The following is a 14,601-nucleotide window of genomic DNA, read 5'->3' as shown; positions in this document are numbered from 1 at the left end:
ATATTTATTGTGTACATAATCCATCAACAGCATGAGAAAATGAAACACATTGCATAGAATCAATGAAGATGTCGAATGGTATATTTAGAACGTTTTGGTAGACTGTGAACAATGTATCCCATAGTATACTTTCATAAAAAATGACATGATACATTCATATGTTGAAATGCTATGAGAAATAAACTATTAACAGCAACCATTAATTTAATTTCACTGTATTTCAGGTATATTTGTTTCCTCTTTTAGGTGGATAATAACAAATGCAGCTGGTGCACTAACACTGTCTTTAGCTATTGATCCACACAGCAAACCAACTTTTGGTTGTTGGACACATGATGGTTAAAGAATTGGAAAACCTGGAGCTTATGTGAAACAGTTACATGGATTTGAGTAAAATATATCTAATGTAATATTGGCCTAATTTTACTGAACTGTAACTGAAAAGCAACAATAAATAAATACTTGAAGCCTGTATTCATTAAAGACGTAACACCAAGATTGTTTTTTTCAAGTTAGATTGCTGAATGAATTTATATGGTAAATAACACTGATACTGGCAAAATGTTTTATGTTGATCAGCAGGTTGCAACATGCTACATAACAAACATGGGTAATAATTTAAAAGAAAAAAGTTTTGTTGAGGCCTATAAATTTCTCCAGTAGGAATAATATAGTAGTATTTCAGCAGCACATTTGCATACTTGTCCCACCAGAAGTATTATATGAAAGGAGTCATCACCAGTGGTCACAAGATGTATTGTATATATGAAGAAGGATGTATCCACATGGTTTGACATGGACTAGCAAAAAGTGCATTATGTTACAAAGAAAGATGCTTATCCACTGACAAGGATTGACTCTGCTTTGACACTATCTGGATCAAAGTGGTTTTCAACATTGGCAAGTGGAGATTGGCAAAGCAAGTAGATAAGACAGCCTTTATTACAGGTAATGGACTTTAACAATTTGTTATGCAACATTTCAACCATTAATAAAGTGTGCTTTGTATAAACTACTCTGAAATGTCATACCATCTCTTTGGATAATGAAATCACGCACTGGAAGACAATTGAGAATGATTATGAAGAGCTAAGTAAAGTCTTGATTCTGTTGAGGAAAGATAAAATTTATCACAAAAATGTGAATTATGCTATCAACAGGTGAGTTTTCTAGGTTGCATAATCAGCAGAGAAGTGTTTACAAATCCATCAAAGATTGAATCTGTTTAGAATTAGCTAACACCAAAGATTCTGCAGGAGATAATCGAATTTCTTACACTTTGTTCTTACTGTAATCATTTTATAAAATCTTCCTCTGAAATAGGTTGCTCTGTACACAAATTACTTGAGAGGCTAAATAAGTTTTGTCGGATTATTGATTGTGAATAATCTGAAGAAGGAATTGATCACTCAGGAAGATCCACTAATTTTAGTTAAAATATGAGTACTCATTATACCAAGGCAATGATTACTGCAGAAAGGAGGTATTGTACTAATTTATAGGCGATACTAATTATTATTCAAGTCCTGAGCCACTTCATTCATTTATCTACATGGACCAGAGTTTATGGTCGAGACAAGTCACGCAGCTTCAAATTGTGGCTAGTGAATTTTCACAGCCAACAAGTATAAATAAAACAATGGCTCTTAAAAAATCCATGAGAATACATTTAACATCACATGTTGTCCTCAGTAGAAACATTCACATACTATATAGAAAACACAATATTTAAAAAAAGAATTAACACTAATAATTTAAGATAAAACCCTTTAGAAATTTAAAATGATATAGGTGTGTTGTTTTTTGTTTGTTTGTTTTTTGTAATAGCAAAGCCACGTTGGACTATCAGCTAAGTCTACTAAGAGAAATCGAACCCCTGATTTTATCGTTATAAATCCGTGGACTTGCCGCTGTACCAGCAAGGGACAAAATGATATGCAAACTTCAAAAGCAGCAGCATGTACAGCACCTTTTTAATTTGTTTTATAAATCAGAAAACTGGCAAACCCCTTAACATTAAATGAAATACATTTGATGGTACATTAAACAATAGAAAACTTTAACATAAGTAATAAAGTGTAGGCACCTACAAAAGTGAAATCTAAGCAAAAGAAAGAAACAAAACAGAAATACCCTGCTCACTTTAAGAGAAGATAGTCTAACACAATAAAAAAACAAAAACTATTACATGTAGAAGGTGAAAAAGAGAATTGAAAAACACAATGAAATATAAAAAGGAAAATATTTTGCAACAATCCCAAACAAACGGTGTTTATTTACACTCTAATGTTACGATTGATACGCAAACTAACGTGGCAGGGGTTTAGTTTAGAGAGAGAGAGAGAAATCAGAAGAGTTCTCTCTCCAAGTGGGGGTGTTCAGGAACGTTGTAGTTCCTCTTCGTCCCCTTACATGAGAAATTTTTAAAATATCCGTGGAATTTTTACTTTATTTTTTAATATTTCAAAAATGGAGGGGGTATTTGTGAGTGAGAGGAAGGACGGGAGAACTGGACGAGAGCAGCGAAAGTGAAGTGAGCCAGACCTTGGCTCGAGGACGGAGTACACTGGCGGCTGGCGAATTGATTTTTAAAATTTACTATGATTGATTAGATACCATGTGACTGGGTAAACGGCCCTTTTCAGAATGAGGCTGGGACCTACAGGTCCGATGCCAGAGATTTTGCTGTGGGGGGTACGATTGATAGTTTGGTTGTTTAGCTTTTATGGCGCAAAGCAAGTAGACTATCAGCGCCAAACAATGGGTAAAAAATTAAAAATAAAATATAAGTATTAAGATTTGTAAAATGAATCATGCTAAAAGAAAGTAATTTTTATTTACAAATCTAAATAGCACGAGAAACGCCAATGGCCCTCAAAAAATTAGACATTTGCAAGGTGGATAGTGTCACCATTGCCAATGACACTGTCCAGCGTCAGGGACAAACCTGTAGATAAAATATGTTTAAAATACTTCTGTCATTCTGAGTCGTAATGATTGGTACGACAGAAAAATGCGAGCTAGTTTGACTTCGGTGACACACAGACCACACATTGGTGCATCAGTCCCAGATAAAACGAATTAAAAAATCTGTGACCAATGCGTAATCTAGTTAGGACAACTTCCTTCTTCCGATCCTTACGGAAGCAAGACGGCCAAAATCTAACAGAGGGTTTTATCTGGAAAAGCTTTCTATCACATTACTCACTCCAAGTTGACTGTTAACTGGCGCTGAGCCGAGCCTTGAATACAGGACCCTAGTCCATGTATGGGACAGTTACAGTTGTGATAGAACCAGAGCAGACAGACTTAGCTGCAGTATCAGCGAGCTCTTTCCCGCGAATATAAACGTTGCTTAGTATCCAGAAGAACTGGATAGAAGTAGATGTTAAAGATAAATAGGCTAGTCGGTTTTAAATATTGGTGAGAACTAACATGAAACTATTCCGGGCCCAGTAGAGAGCTAAACAAGCCAGTGTAAATAGTACAATTTCAGTACTGTTTAGGTTTTATGTGATCCAGGGCAAGAGAAATAGCGTACAGATCTGCAGTGAACACAAACTGTGGAAGGGATTCTGTGTGCAACCACGAAACCATGACAGAGCCCACAGAGTCACCTGATTTTGAACCACATATATAAATGGGAATTGAAGGATGGTTTGAAAGATGTTTGGCAAATAGAGGATGGTACTTCCAAGTGGGAGTATCTGCCTTACTCAGTTTACTTTGTCCCATGGTGGGATGGGCTGATCAGGGGATACAGCAGTGCCATTCAACGATATTCCCAATTTATTCAACTGCAGTTGGATACAAAGACCAAAACGAAAAATGAAAAATTATGTTCTGAAAAAGCATAGCCCACTAAGGAAGGAAAACGCAATTCCAGCTGGGATACTGTGGTAAGGATTGAAGTTTTGAAGCATACAGTATAGATAGTTGGAAATAGTAGAGGTGTAGTGGAAGTTCATGAGACTGTGTACAAACTCTGGACTGGGTTAAGTCTGAAAAGCCCCTGTGCATAACCAAAGCCCCCGATGATGAACGGGGTCCAGAATCCTCACTTCCAAGGTCCCACCACAACCATAGCTCCGTTTTGATTGAAAGAGGGCACAATAGATCTTTTGAATAGCATATCGACCCATTATCTAAGAGGTGGAAGAGAGGACACAAAGGATGTTTACTTGACTTGCAGCTGTTTGATGTGTGGTATAAAAATCAGCTTATGATCAGTGATAAGTCCCAGAACTTTGCCTTAGGACCATAGGAAGCAAAACTGCACCAACAGATTCCAGGATTGAGATGAATACGCCATTAGCAGCAAAAGTGCCTACAAATGGCCTTAGATAGAGAAAAGTTAAAATCATTTACTGTGGTCCACGTCAGTAAATGATTGAAGGCAGTCTGTAGCTACCATTCAGTAAACATCAATAGTGTTCACATTTTCCCTATTAAATGCTATAAATGTTTTTTATTTTCCATTTTCTTATTTTCATCTTTCGAAGCTCTACTCAAATGAGTCTAACAACGCAAAATGCATATTTTTTCTTTATGTTCATTGGCCTTAAGATTTTGGCCAGCAGTGTATAAGTGGAGGTCTTGCAAAATGCCATACATCAACGAAGTATCGTAAGGCTTTTCAAGGTCAAAGAAAGCACAAACAAGATGTTTGAGAAAGGCTTTTCTGATCGACGTTTCAAGTCGAATCAGTTGGTTCACAGTGGAAAGCTGTCATCAAAACCTATACTGGGTGAATGAGAGGAAGTTGTTTAATTAGAGGAACCAAACAAGACGAGCATTAACTATCCTCTCTTCAGGTCTTACAGAAACAGCTCGTCAAAACAACTGGATGGTAGTTTGAAGAATTCTTGGGATCCTTTCCAGGCTTTGAAAAAGGTAGGACAATAGCCTGGCACCAGGTATGAGAAAAAACATTCTCCTGCCAGAATTGTTTTAGAATAGCCAGAAGAATACCAAGCGAAGCAGGAGAGAGATGGTACATCATCTTGTAGTGTATATCATTAGGTCTGACTAATGTACTGCCTTACTGATGAAGAGTAATCTTGAGTTTAAAGTGTAAAGACGATCAGCCTGAGAGGAAAGAGGCGAGTGATCTTCCTGAGTTATGATGGCTAAGGTGGAGGATGAAGCAGAAATGCTAGATACCTGGGAAAAGTTTTTGCTGAGAGTATTGGTGATGATCTGGGCATCAGCAACTTCCTAGCCATCAGAGAGCAAAATTAAAAGGGGACAGAATTATACTGCCCACTGACCTTCCAAATCTCGTCTCATATGACTTTGGAACTGGTGGTAGAAAGATGCTTGTTGTGAATTTAATCCAAGATTCCTTCTGGCTTTGACATCTTACCTACCGAGCATGTGCATGGGCCCACTGAAAAGTGATGCAGTTGGAAAGTGTGGGATATCTACAAAAGGTATCTCAGTCCAGTTTTTGAGCCTTCTGTGCCATGTGGCAGGCAGGATTCCACCATGGACGACAATGCCGTGGAAAACGTGTCGAGGTTTTAGGAATGTATTGAGTAGTTGTCTTAATAATACAATCAGTCGCTTCTACCATGCAGTCGTTTATCAATAGTTTATAGACGACGACAAGATCAAGTTCTGAGAGAGCAGTGAAAAAGGGCCAGTTGACTTAATTCAGCTTCCACTGGAGCAAGTGAATCGGGTAGCATCGACCACAAACAGTCTCTTTCAAAATGATAGAAAAATTATTACTGCCCCGTGGGTTGCTGTCTGTCAACCCTCCATGAAAAGTGGGAGAAAAGTAAAGGGGAACAGACTGAGAAATCAATAGCAGTAAAAGACTGGCTAGATACATGAAAATAAGTATAAACACCAGTATTGAGAGAGAAATGTTGTGATCCGAGAGCATATGTTCTACAGAGCGACCCCCTCTAATCAATATCGGCACCTTCCCAGAGGGGATTATGTCCATTAGAATCCCCCAGGATTAAAGAGAGGAATAGCAACAATTTAGTCAGAGCATCAAGATCTGATTAATCATAGGTTCCTCCAAGAGACAACTAGAGAGAACAAACAGTGATGGTATGACGCGAGGAAACAGGGATGGTTAAGGCCTTCAAGGATGTGTCAAGCGGCAAATACAGGGTGGACATATGCTGATCGACCAGAAATGTCACCTCTCCATGCACTCGTCCATCACACAACCTGTCATTTCTGTACAAAGAAAACTGCCAAAATGTGACTGTAATGACATGTTTCGGATATGTTTCCTGTAAGGAAAGACACTTGGGATGATATCAATCAATCAATACCTTGATACTATTTAACTTAGAACAGAAATCTCGACAGTTCCACTGTATTAATGTGGCCACTTTTATTTATATGGTGGAGAATTGGACAGAAAGTCCTTTTGTTTTTTACCACGTCTCTTCTTTTTATTCTCTTTATTGGAAGGAGGTCTAGAGGTCTATCGACCTCCATGGATTCTGCGCTGGGTCGAGTGGGTAAGTTTGTCATTAAGAGAAGATTTCAGCAATTAAGGACGTGAACAAATAATCATTCTACATCTCGGAACCAGAGAAGAAGATGGACCAGAGGACATGTCGGAACCCAGAGCCAAAGGAGCTACTGGAAGGAATGATGGGGGCAGAGATAGAAGTATACATCGACTCGTCTACTATCTTAATCATGGAGGGCAAAAGACTCTTTAGGTGAATTGAAAATGACTCTTTGGAGACATGGATAGATCTGTCTGCACTCCCAGTGTAGCAATGTAATGGGGTGCAGCAGCATATGTCCGAGAAGGAGTGGAGAACAATAATTTTTGAGCCTCTGGACAAAGAGATATTATTTACAGTCTTCAAACGTTGTACCTCTTTCTCTTCCACCCACTTAGGGCGAGAACAAAAGTACGAAGGGTGTGAACCACTACAGTTGCCACAGAGTGGTTCAAGTTTGCATTCATAAGCATTGTTGTCTTTGCCACACAAGAAACATATGTTAAAGATCCACGACAAGAGGTCTTTTAATATCCGAATCTTTGGCACTGAAACCATCAGAGAGGGTTTGGAGTATATGGCCTAACCTTACAATTTAAGTATCCTGCTTTTATATTAGCAGGTGAAAGTGACATTTGTAGCTAGCATTATTCCGTCTATGCAAATGAAGATTCAGCACAGCGCAGAAACGCCTTGGCAGAAAGGAGCTTGCTGGCTCCCCAAAGTCAGTAAGGAAGTTACAATCTGGAGACATTTTGGTGAAAACATTTTCACCACAACAAACTAAACTCTTCCTGAATTTGAAGCGCCAGCAAGCTCCTTTAATCCCTTTTGAATAAAAAAGGGGTAATTTACCTTAAGGATTTCTCAGATAAGGAATGTATGATTACAAATGGAGGTGCAGAATCTGACTGTGACGGTGACTGTACAACAAAGTTGTCAATCTGTTTTCTTCTCAATTTTTTCATTTTTATTTTTATATTTTTAATGGATGAGGGTATCCATAATATAGGGAATACATTTCAGTGCTTACTGTCCTCACCTACCATGGAGCCCTACGAGGGGACGAACTACAATGTCGAACAAGGACATTTCAGCAACGCCAGGGTTTTGTGAGCTATATACCCAAACACCAGCATAAGACATAGCGTCCACAACACCAATTGAGAATGTCCAGCACTGGTACTTGTTTGACCCAAGCCCAAATGGACCTGCTGATTGACCCTGGGTGGTACCTCAAGGCCGCCCTTCTATAGGAATTCAAGGCCAAAGTGGAGTGTTAGAGTTGAATCCCTCAACCACCAGGATCCTCTCATCCCTTTCACGATGGGTGGGTGTCAAAAAATGTGTTTGTTGCTTTACTATACAAAACCACACTAAGCACTTTATGCACTGCTAGGTTACTACTTAACTCTAGACCATTGCCTGGATTATTACTACATATAAGCAAATATTATTCAATGTTACTATTCAAAACTAGAGAGGTGCCTAGAGGTTCGCTATGCATAACCATTATTATGCACTCTATGTGTCACTAGTTTGTCACCTCAAGTCTTGAGCTGGGTCTAAAGTTTTGTTATATATAATGAAGGTTATGCACAATACGTGTTACTAGATATCTACTAAAGTTTAGTGTTGAGTATGTAGTTATATATATGTGTGTGTGTGTGTGTGTGTGTACCAATATAAGCATTCTGTGTCTCACTAGGTTACAACTTAAATCTAAAATTGTGTCTCTAGGTTTGCTACATAAAACCAAGATTATCAATTCAATAGGTTACCAGATTACCATATATAAGTATAGTGTTGTATCAAATAATCTAAAAGGTATGATCGAGAGTATGTACAATATATTCTTAGGTTACCAGTTAAATCTAGACTATTTGTTTGAACTTTGCTATGTTTAACCAAGGTTACACAATCTGTGAGCTAATAAATTACCATTTAAGTATGAAAGTGCATCTATGGCTTTGCTATGTGTAAACAAGATTACATATTCAGAAGTTTACATATAAGAAGTTACCAATTACGTCTAGAGTTGTGTTTGTGGCTTTGCTATATATATACACACAAGCTGATGTACTAATAATATTTAACTAAGTTATCACTTATATCTAGAATTTTCTCTATAGATTTTTGTAAATTTAGCCAAACGTATGTATCGGATGTACTACTAAGTTACTATTTAAGTTACACAGTTGTGTCTTAAGCTTTGCATTATATATCTAAACTTATGTATTCAATGCATTACTAGTTTAATGCTTAATTCTAAGAGTCATTTCTGTGGCTTTTCTCTGTTGATAGAAAGTTATGTATTGTCTGGGTTAGTAGGTTCAGTAAAGTTGTAGATGTACTGTCAACTAGTCACAAACGCCTAGAGTAAAGAATCCACCCATACATGAAACGTGACGTCGGCGAGCAACCTGCAATTATGAAGTGATAAACTACAGTAAAGGAAGACTTAAACAACAGTAGCAGTACGCGTGTATATGTATAGCTGCAGTTGTGGCGAAAATATTGGAGAAATTATTACCACGCTATACAACCATGTTAACTGACTTCGATAAGTTGATCAGAGAGTCAATCGACTAGGGCTTAAAGATGGTGTTCTATGAGAGCTTGTTAAACAATACATAAAGACTCACAGCGAGATGAGCATCAACAGAGAAGATAGGAAAAAGCGAAACGCGGAAAGAAGAAAGATAAAAAAGGATGGACTGGAAATGGAGAGAGAGAAAGAGGATAAGAGCACAGAAAGATAGAAATAACAACAGGAGATAGAGGAGAGTCTGGAAACAAAGAAAATAAAAGCATAAATTGAAATTGCCAAGCTCACCCAACAGAAAGATAGAGGACCCAAGAATGATATTAGGGTCATAGGCAGCCAACCCACGCTGCTGGACTGAACAGGAAATTTGTGGAGTAATTTCTTTTGAAAATGTGATTGAGTTTTAAGTATATCTGCGAAAAAGTAATACACTAGAAGGGTCTAATAGAAAAAATAAAAACTTTCTTTGTTTAAAAGAAAAAAAAAAACAGTGTGTGTGTGCGTGTACCTGCTTAAACACTCCCGTCATCGTTTCTTCCAAATGAGGTTAGAACTCTGCAAATTTTCTTGTGTGACTCTATGTAAATAAGCTTTACACATCTGACTGTTAAATGAGCATAAAATATTCTCTAGCCTTGAAGACGTTTCAGGACCGTAGTTTATATAATTGTATGGGACAGACGAAGAGGTTGTTTTTTGTTTTTTTTACGTGTTAAGAATAAGATATACTCTACGTCTTTTTTGTGCAATGTAGTCTTGGATATTCATGTCAGTCGACTGACATAACGATTAAACTATTATTTGCACTTTTTTCAGCCAAGAATATTTTAGACAACATAACTTCAAAATTACCTACTTGGTTTTTGTTGTTGTTTTTTTGAGACTGAACTCAAAAGTACCGAAAATTTCGGAAACCTTTAGTTCATCATCGCACTTGAAAGTTCAGCTTGGTTCATTCGACACCTGTCAATGAAACACTAGTCTATTCAAGCAGACCAGGTAATGCAATTGTGTTCTTTTTGTATTAAGAATTATAGTGTCATTTTAATACTATTTGTGAACTTTTCTTTATTAACTCTGAGGATTAAAACAAAAAAAATACTTTCATTTTTTTTAGCTTTATTTCATTATTTGTGGTTGAGCACCTGTATGTATCACAAGGAAAACCATAAAAAGCAGTGTGTGTACCTGCACAGACACTCACATGATTGTTTATTCCAAGCCAGGTTGTAGCTTTGCAAGTTTCCTTTTTTGATATTAGTTTCTATGGAACTGAACTTAAACATAAAATAGGTAGAACTGAGAAAGAACAGATGCTTCAACTGCAAGAAAGCTGATGTTCTGTCTTTTATAATGGCATTACCACGTGATTGAGACATTCTCCCACAGTTTTGACATACAAAAATCATCTACTTAACTAGTAAAGTAGGATACTGTTACTGACCGTTTCAACATGGATGTATTCCTTCTACCATCATGAGTATTGAAAGAAATACATGAAAGAATACGAAGGATTGACACTAAAGTACTGGATAACTTTATCCGATATTCACATATTAGTAAAAACTAGTTTAGTAACCCTTCGCAATTTATTAACTGCTCATGTCAAAAATATTGGTAATTGGAAGTAGTTTAATAAATAAAAAATCATAAAATAAAGTTAGAATTTATAGCTGTAAGTTAGGCAGCTAAAATACGAATTTAATGAATGCCTCTTTAGACAGCCTGTTTACAATTTCGCGAAACTTTCTGGCTTTAATAGTGTAGTAAGTTAACATAAATTATTCATAGGATTGGCGCTTGCTGTATCATGTGTTGATGTATCCAAGCAGCGAACTTTCATTAGCATAACCACAAAAAAAATGCTGATATAGGTTATATATATAGAATATCATGAGGCTTAGAAACATCTCATGATATTTAAATCAAGAATAAAGTGTTAACATCTCAGAATGAGAAAAGATCAGCCATCAATGTAGTGATTTAGTAATGCACATTGTTGTCCTATATCTGATGTAAGTTTTAACAGAGATATCTTCTAATTGAGAGAAAAACTCTCTTGATCGTGCACCAACACTGTGACTAACAAATGTGGTTTCAATGAATCATGTTATTACTTATGAAATTAGGATCAAAATATCACTATTATAAAAGTTATGGTAACAATAGTAGTGTAAAACTGTCAGACTGTGTTCCACTCTGGTATAGTGTAATACAATTCAGGTCAGTTCATTTCAACATTACGCTAATGCATCTAAGGAATTTCCACTCATTTAGTAAGTTAAGATATAAACACATCTATGTCCTTTTGCAACAAAGTCTCTGCTGCATACTGTATTGTAGAATTTATGGTATTATCATAGAGAGTATAATGCTAGGTTGTGTTAAAACTAGCCAATGAAAACTGAGAAATAATTGGCTTCAGTAACATCAAAGTATCAATTATCGAATTAGAACTTTAAAAATTATTATAGGAATAATTATCTATGTATGAAAACGTCAATACATGTATTATGTTGTTTGTACGTTATATCCTAGTCTCATTTCTTTATCGTCTTTATGATAACGCCTTTACCTGTACATCGTGTAATTTTAAATAAATATAAACTGTTACGTGGTAATGTCTCGCAGAAGAGTCCATTACACTATTTTTGCCATAGAGAACGAATACATAAAGGCAACTTGTAAAAGGCATCTTCAGTGGTTTTTCTTGGTTATACTAAAACTAAACAGAAGCTAACCAAATAAACAATTCAGAGACTCTTACATTAATAAAAACAAGTAAGAAACAAATTATATATCTGCATTTTACCCTTTCCGTTTTGTTCCTGCTTCAGGCACGTTCTTTTAAACTTATGGCATGGTCAGGATGCACACTAACCCTTAACTTCATCCTCATAGAAAATTGTTTTATTTCATGAACACATTTATTATTTGATGCTATCCAGTTTTCCTAGTTGTTAAAATTATTAATCTGCCTTATCTATTCTTTATTTACTTGGACAATGCGTAAAGGTATGGTATTCTTTATTTACTTGGACAATGCGTAAAGGTATGGTATTCTTTAATTACTTGGACAATGCGTAAAGGTATGGTATTCTTTAATAGACTGACTAAAGACAGAAGATTTTCGAAACTTCATACTCTACATTGTATTTCTACAAAAGCTAGTTCCGTACATTCAACCAAATTTTACAGTAGTTCTCTTCTTTATAATTACCGTGTATTTTATTTTATTACATTTAATATTTAAATTATTCTAATTTTCCTCTTAACTTTATGTAATTTTTTGTAAATTCTCTACTGAGTCAATTATAAACCTGTGTTATAAACATTCTTTCTGCCAATGATCAAACCTAGTAAATCCCAAATCTTTCTTAGAATTTTCTCACCATACGAATTAAATAAGTTTGCTGAAAACACACAGCCTTGTCTCACCTCTCTTAATGTGGATGAAATCACTTAATTCATTTTCCATGCAAGATAGATTTCTTATAATTCTCAATTATTTAACTTCAGTGTCCAGTTTTTTAACATTTTTATTATCTTCACGTGCTTGACTCTACCAAAAGCTTTGTTATAACGATTAAAACACAAGAATGAGACCTTTATTTCTGTTGTTTTCTCCAAAACCATTAATATGACGAAAATGACATTTCTCGTAGCACTATATTCAATAAATTCAAATTGATCTTTTGTAATCTCTGCTCTTATTCTACTTGTAGCTCTCTTCATTCATACTATTAGTAATAGAATCAGTGTCACACGAGTCATTAAACTAACCATTCCCTGATGTTCACATACAATGGTTCCAGATTTTCTTGAGAACACAATAAAGAATGATTTAATGAGGTTCTCAGACATTTCACCACTTTCACAGATCTCAGTAATAATAGTTGTTAACTTTCCATACCAAACTATTTTAAATAAGTTTTCTGTTCTACTGCAATTTCACCTAGTCCTGTAGCTTTATTTGTTTTTCATTCTCTTGATAGCTGTTGGTATTTCTGATTTAAATATTTTTAATCCATCAATATTCCTCAGAATAGATAGTTTTCACAACTTTGTAGAATAAATCTTCAATATACTCTGCCTCTATTTTCAATACCTGTTCTTATTGTATAATTACATCACCATTCTTAACTTTTATACATCCACTAGTAGTGCGTCTATCTTTACTTGTCATGTCATTGATATTTCTATACATTGATTTAAGATATTTATCCTTTTATTTTTCTATTTCTATTTCATTAAGCTATTTGCTCTTTTCACTATAGAACATTGTTCTATTTCCTTTTCAAGTTTCTAATACTCTTCCTTTCTACGGATCTTCATATTCCTTCTATCGTACATAAGTTCAAAGATTTTCTATGGCATTTATTTTATTTATATTTTGCCTTACTTTTAATAGAATACCATTTTTTTGTTTTTGACGTATTTATTTCATCTTGAATTTTTTAAAATGGTTGTTACCTGCAACTCTAAACTTTTCTCTAATCAGATCTTTTCCTATTTGAACTATTTAATTGAGTTTCTTTGTTATTTTGGTCTTCTTAAGTTTCGTCAACACTATCTTGATGATGCAGACAACAGGGACATGATCACTCCCACTGGTATAAAATTTCGACTTTTGTGCTACATTCTCGAATCTCCTTTTGATAGGGATGTAGTAAACTAAAATTGTAGCATTATCTCTAGGACTTTGCCATACATACCTTCTTCTATGGTGGCTCCCAAACCATCTGTTCATAATAATTTGATCATTTACAACAGATGAATTTTTCTTTCCAAGTCCGTTTTGTCAAACAATATTATTCATTCGCTATAAACAGTTTTTGAATTTAGATCTTCCATCACTATGATCACTTCTTAAGGTTTGCATTGCTTTGTTTCCTTTATAAAGGTCTCCATAAAAACTGTCCTTTTTTTCTTATTTTCAACTGTTGGAGCATAAACTTTTATTACAACGCTGTTAAAAGGTTTAGCCTTTATTTTCAAAAACATCAGCCTATCGGATATTGCCCAAAATCCGTGCAAAACACTTTTTTTAATATCCAAAATAAACCCAATTTTCTCTTTCGTGCATTTGAACTCCAGGATAAATAAATGATCTTCACATTTCTTTGGCAACAAACCTAGAATATTGATTATTAATCTCTTCATTTCTTACTTGACATTTGACAGTTTTATAACTTGGTGTAATGTCCTCGCATTTGACGGTCCAGCTTTCACTAATTTCTTTGGCATACTGACAGTAGCATGCTGACAGCCATGAGTTAATATAACTCTCTATGAGTTAATAAGTTATTTACTGAGTTGTACTTTGAGTTTGCAGAATTAGTGTGCTTAATTCTCGATTACTTATTACATACATGCTCCACTAGGTTGCAACTTAAATCGAGTTATGTCTACAGCACCACCATATTTAACTCTGTTTAGCCTATGCTATATTAACATGTATGATTTATGGTATGTTAATAATTTTACTACATTTATCTTTGAATTTCACTCCACGCATTAGCAGATTACTAGTTGAGTCTTGAGTTGTATTTGTTGCTTTACTATATCTAACTT

General features: G+C 35.4%; 1 protein-coding gene across 2 annotated transcripts in view; it reads left to right on the top strand.

The window, feature by feature from the left end:
- Positions 1-490, top strand: part of LOC143244616 (3-hydroxyanthranilate 3,4-dioxygenase-like) — a 30,234-nt gene extending 29,744 nt beyond the window's left edge. For both annotated transcript variants that reach the window (XM_076489611.1, XM_076489613.1), the window contains exon 9: positions 247-490. In XM_076489611.1, coding sequence (XP_076345726.1) covers positions 247-343 — 97 coding nt within the window. In that variant the 3' untranslated portion in view covers positions 344-490. The remainder of the gene's footprint in view (positions 1-246) is intronic.
- The last annotated feature ends 14,111 nt before the right edge of the window (positions 491-14,601 follow it).

This window comes from Tachypleus tridentatus, chromosome 2, assembly GCF_004210375.1.
Source record: "Tachypleus tridentatus isolate NWPU-2018 chromosome 2, ASM421037v1, whole genome shotgun sequence".
NCBI lineage: Eukaryota > Metazoa > Arthropoda > Merostomata > Xiphosura > Limulidae > Tachypleus > Tachypleus tridentatus.
The sequence above is the reverse complement of the archived record's forward strand: the minus strand, read 5'-3'. Positions and strand labels throughout refer to the sequence as shown.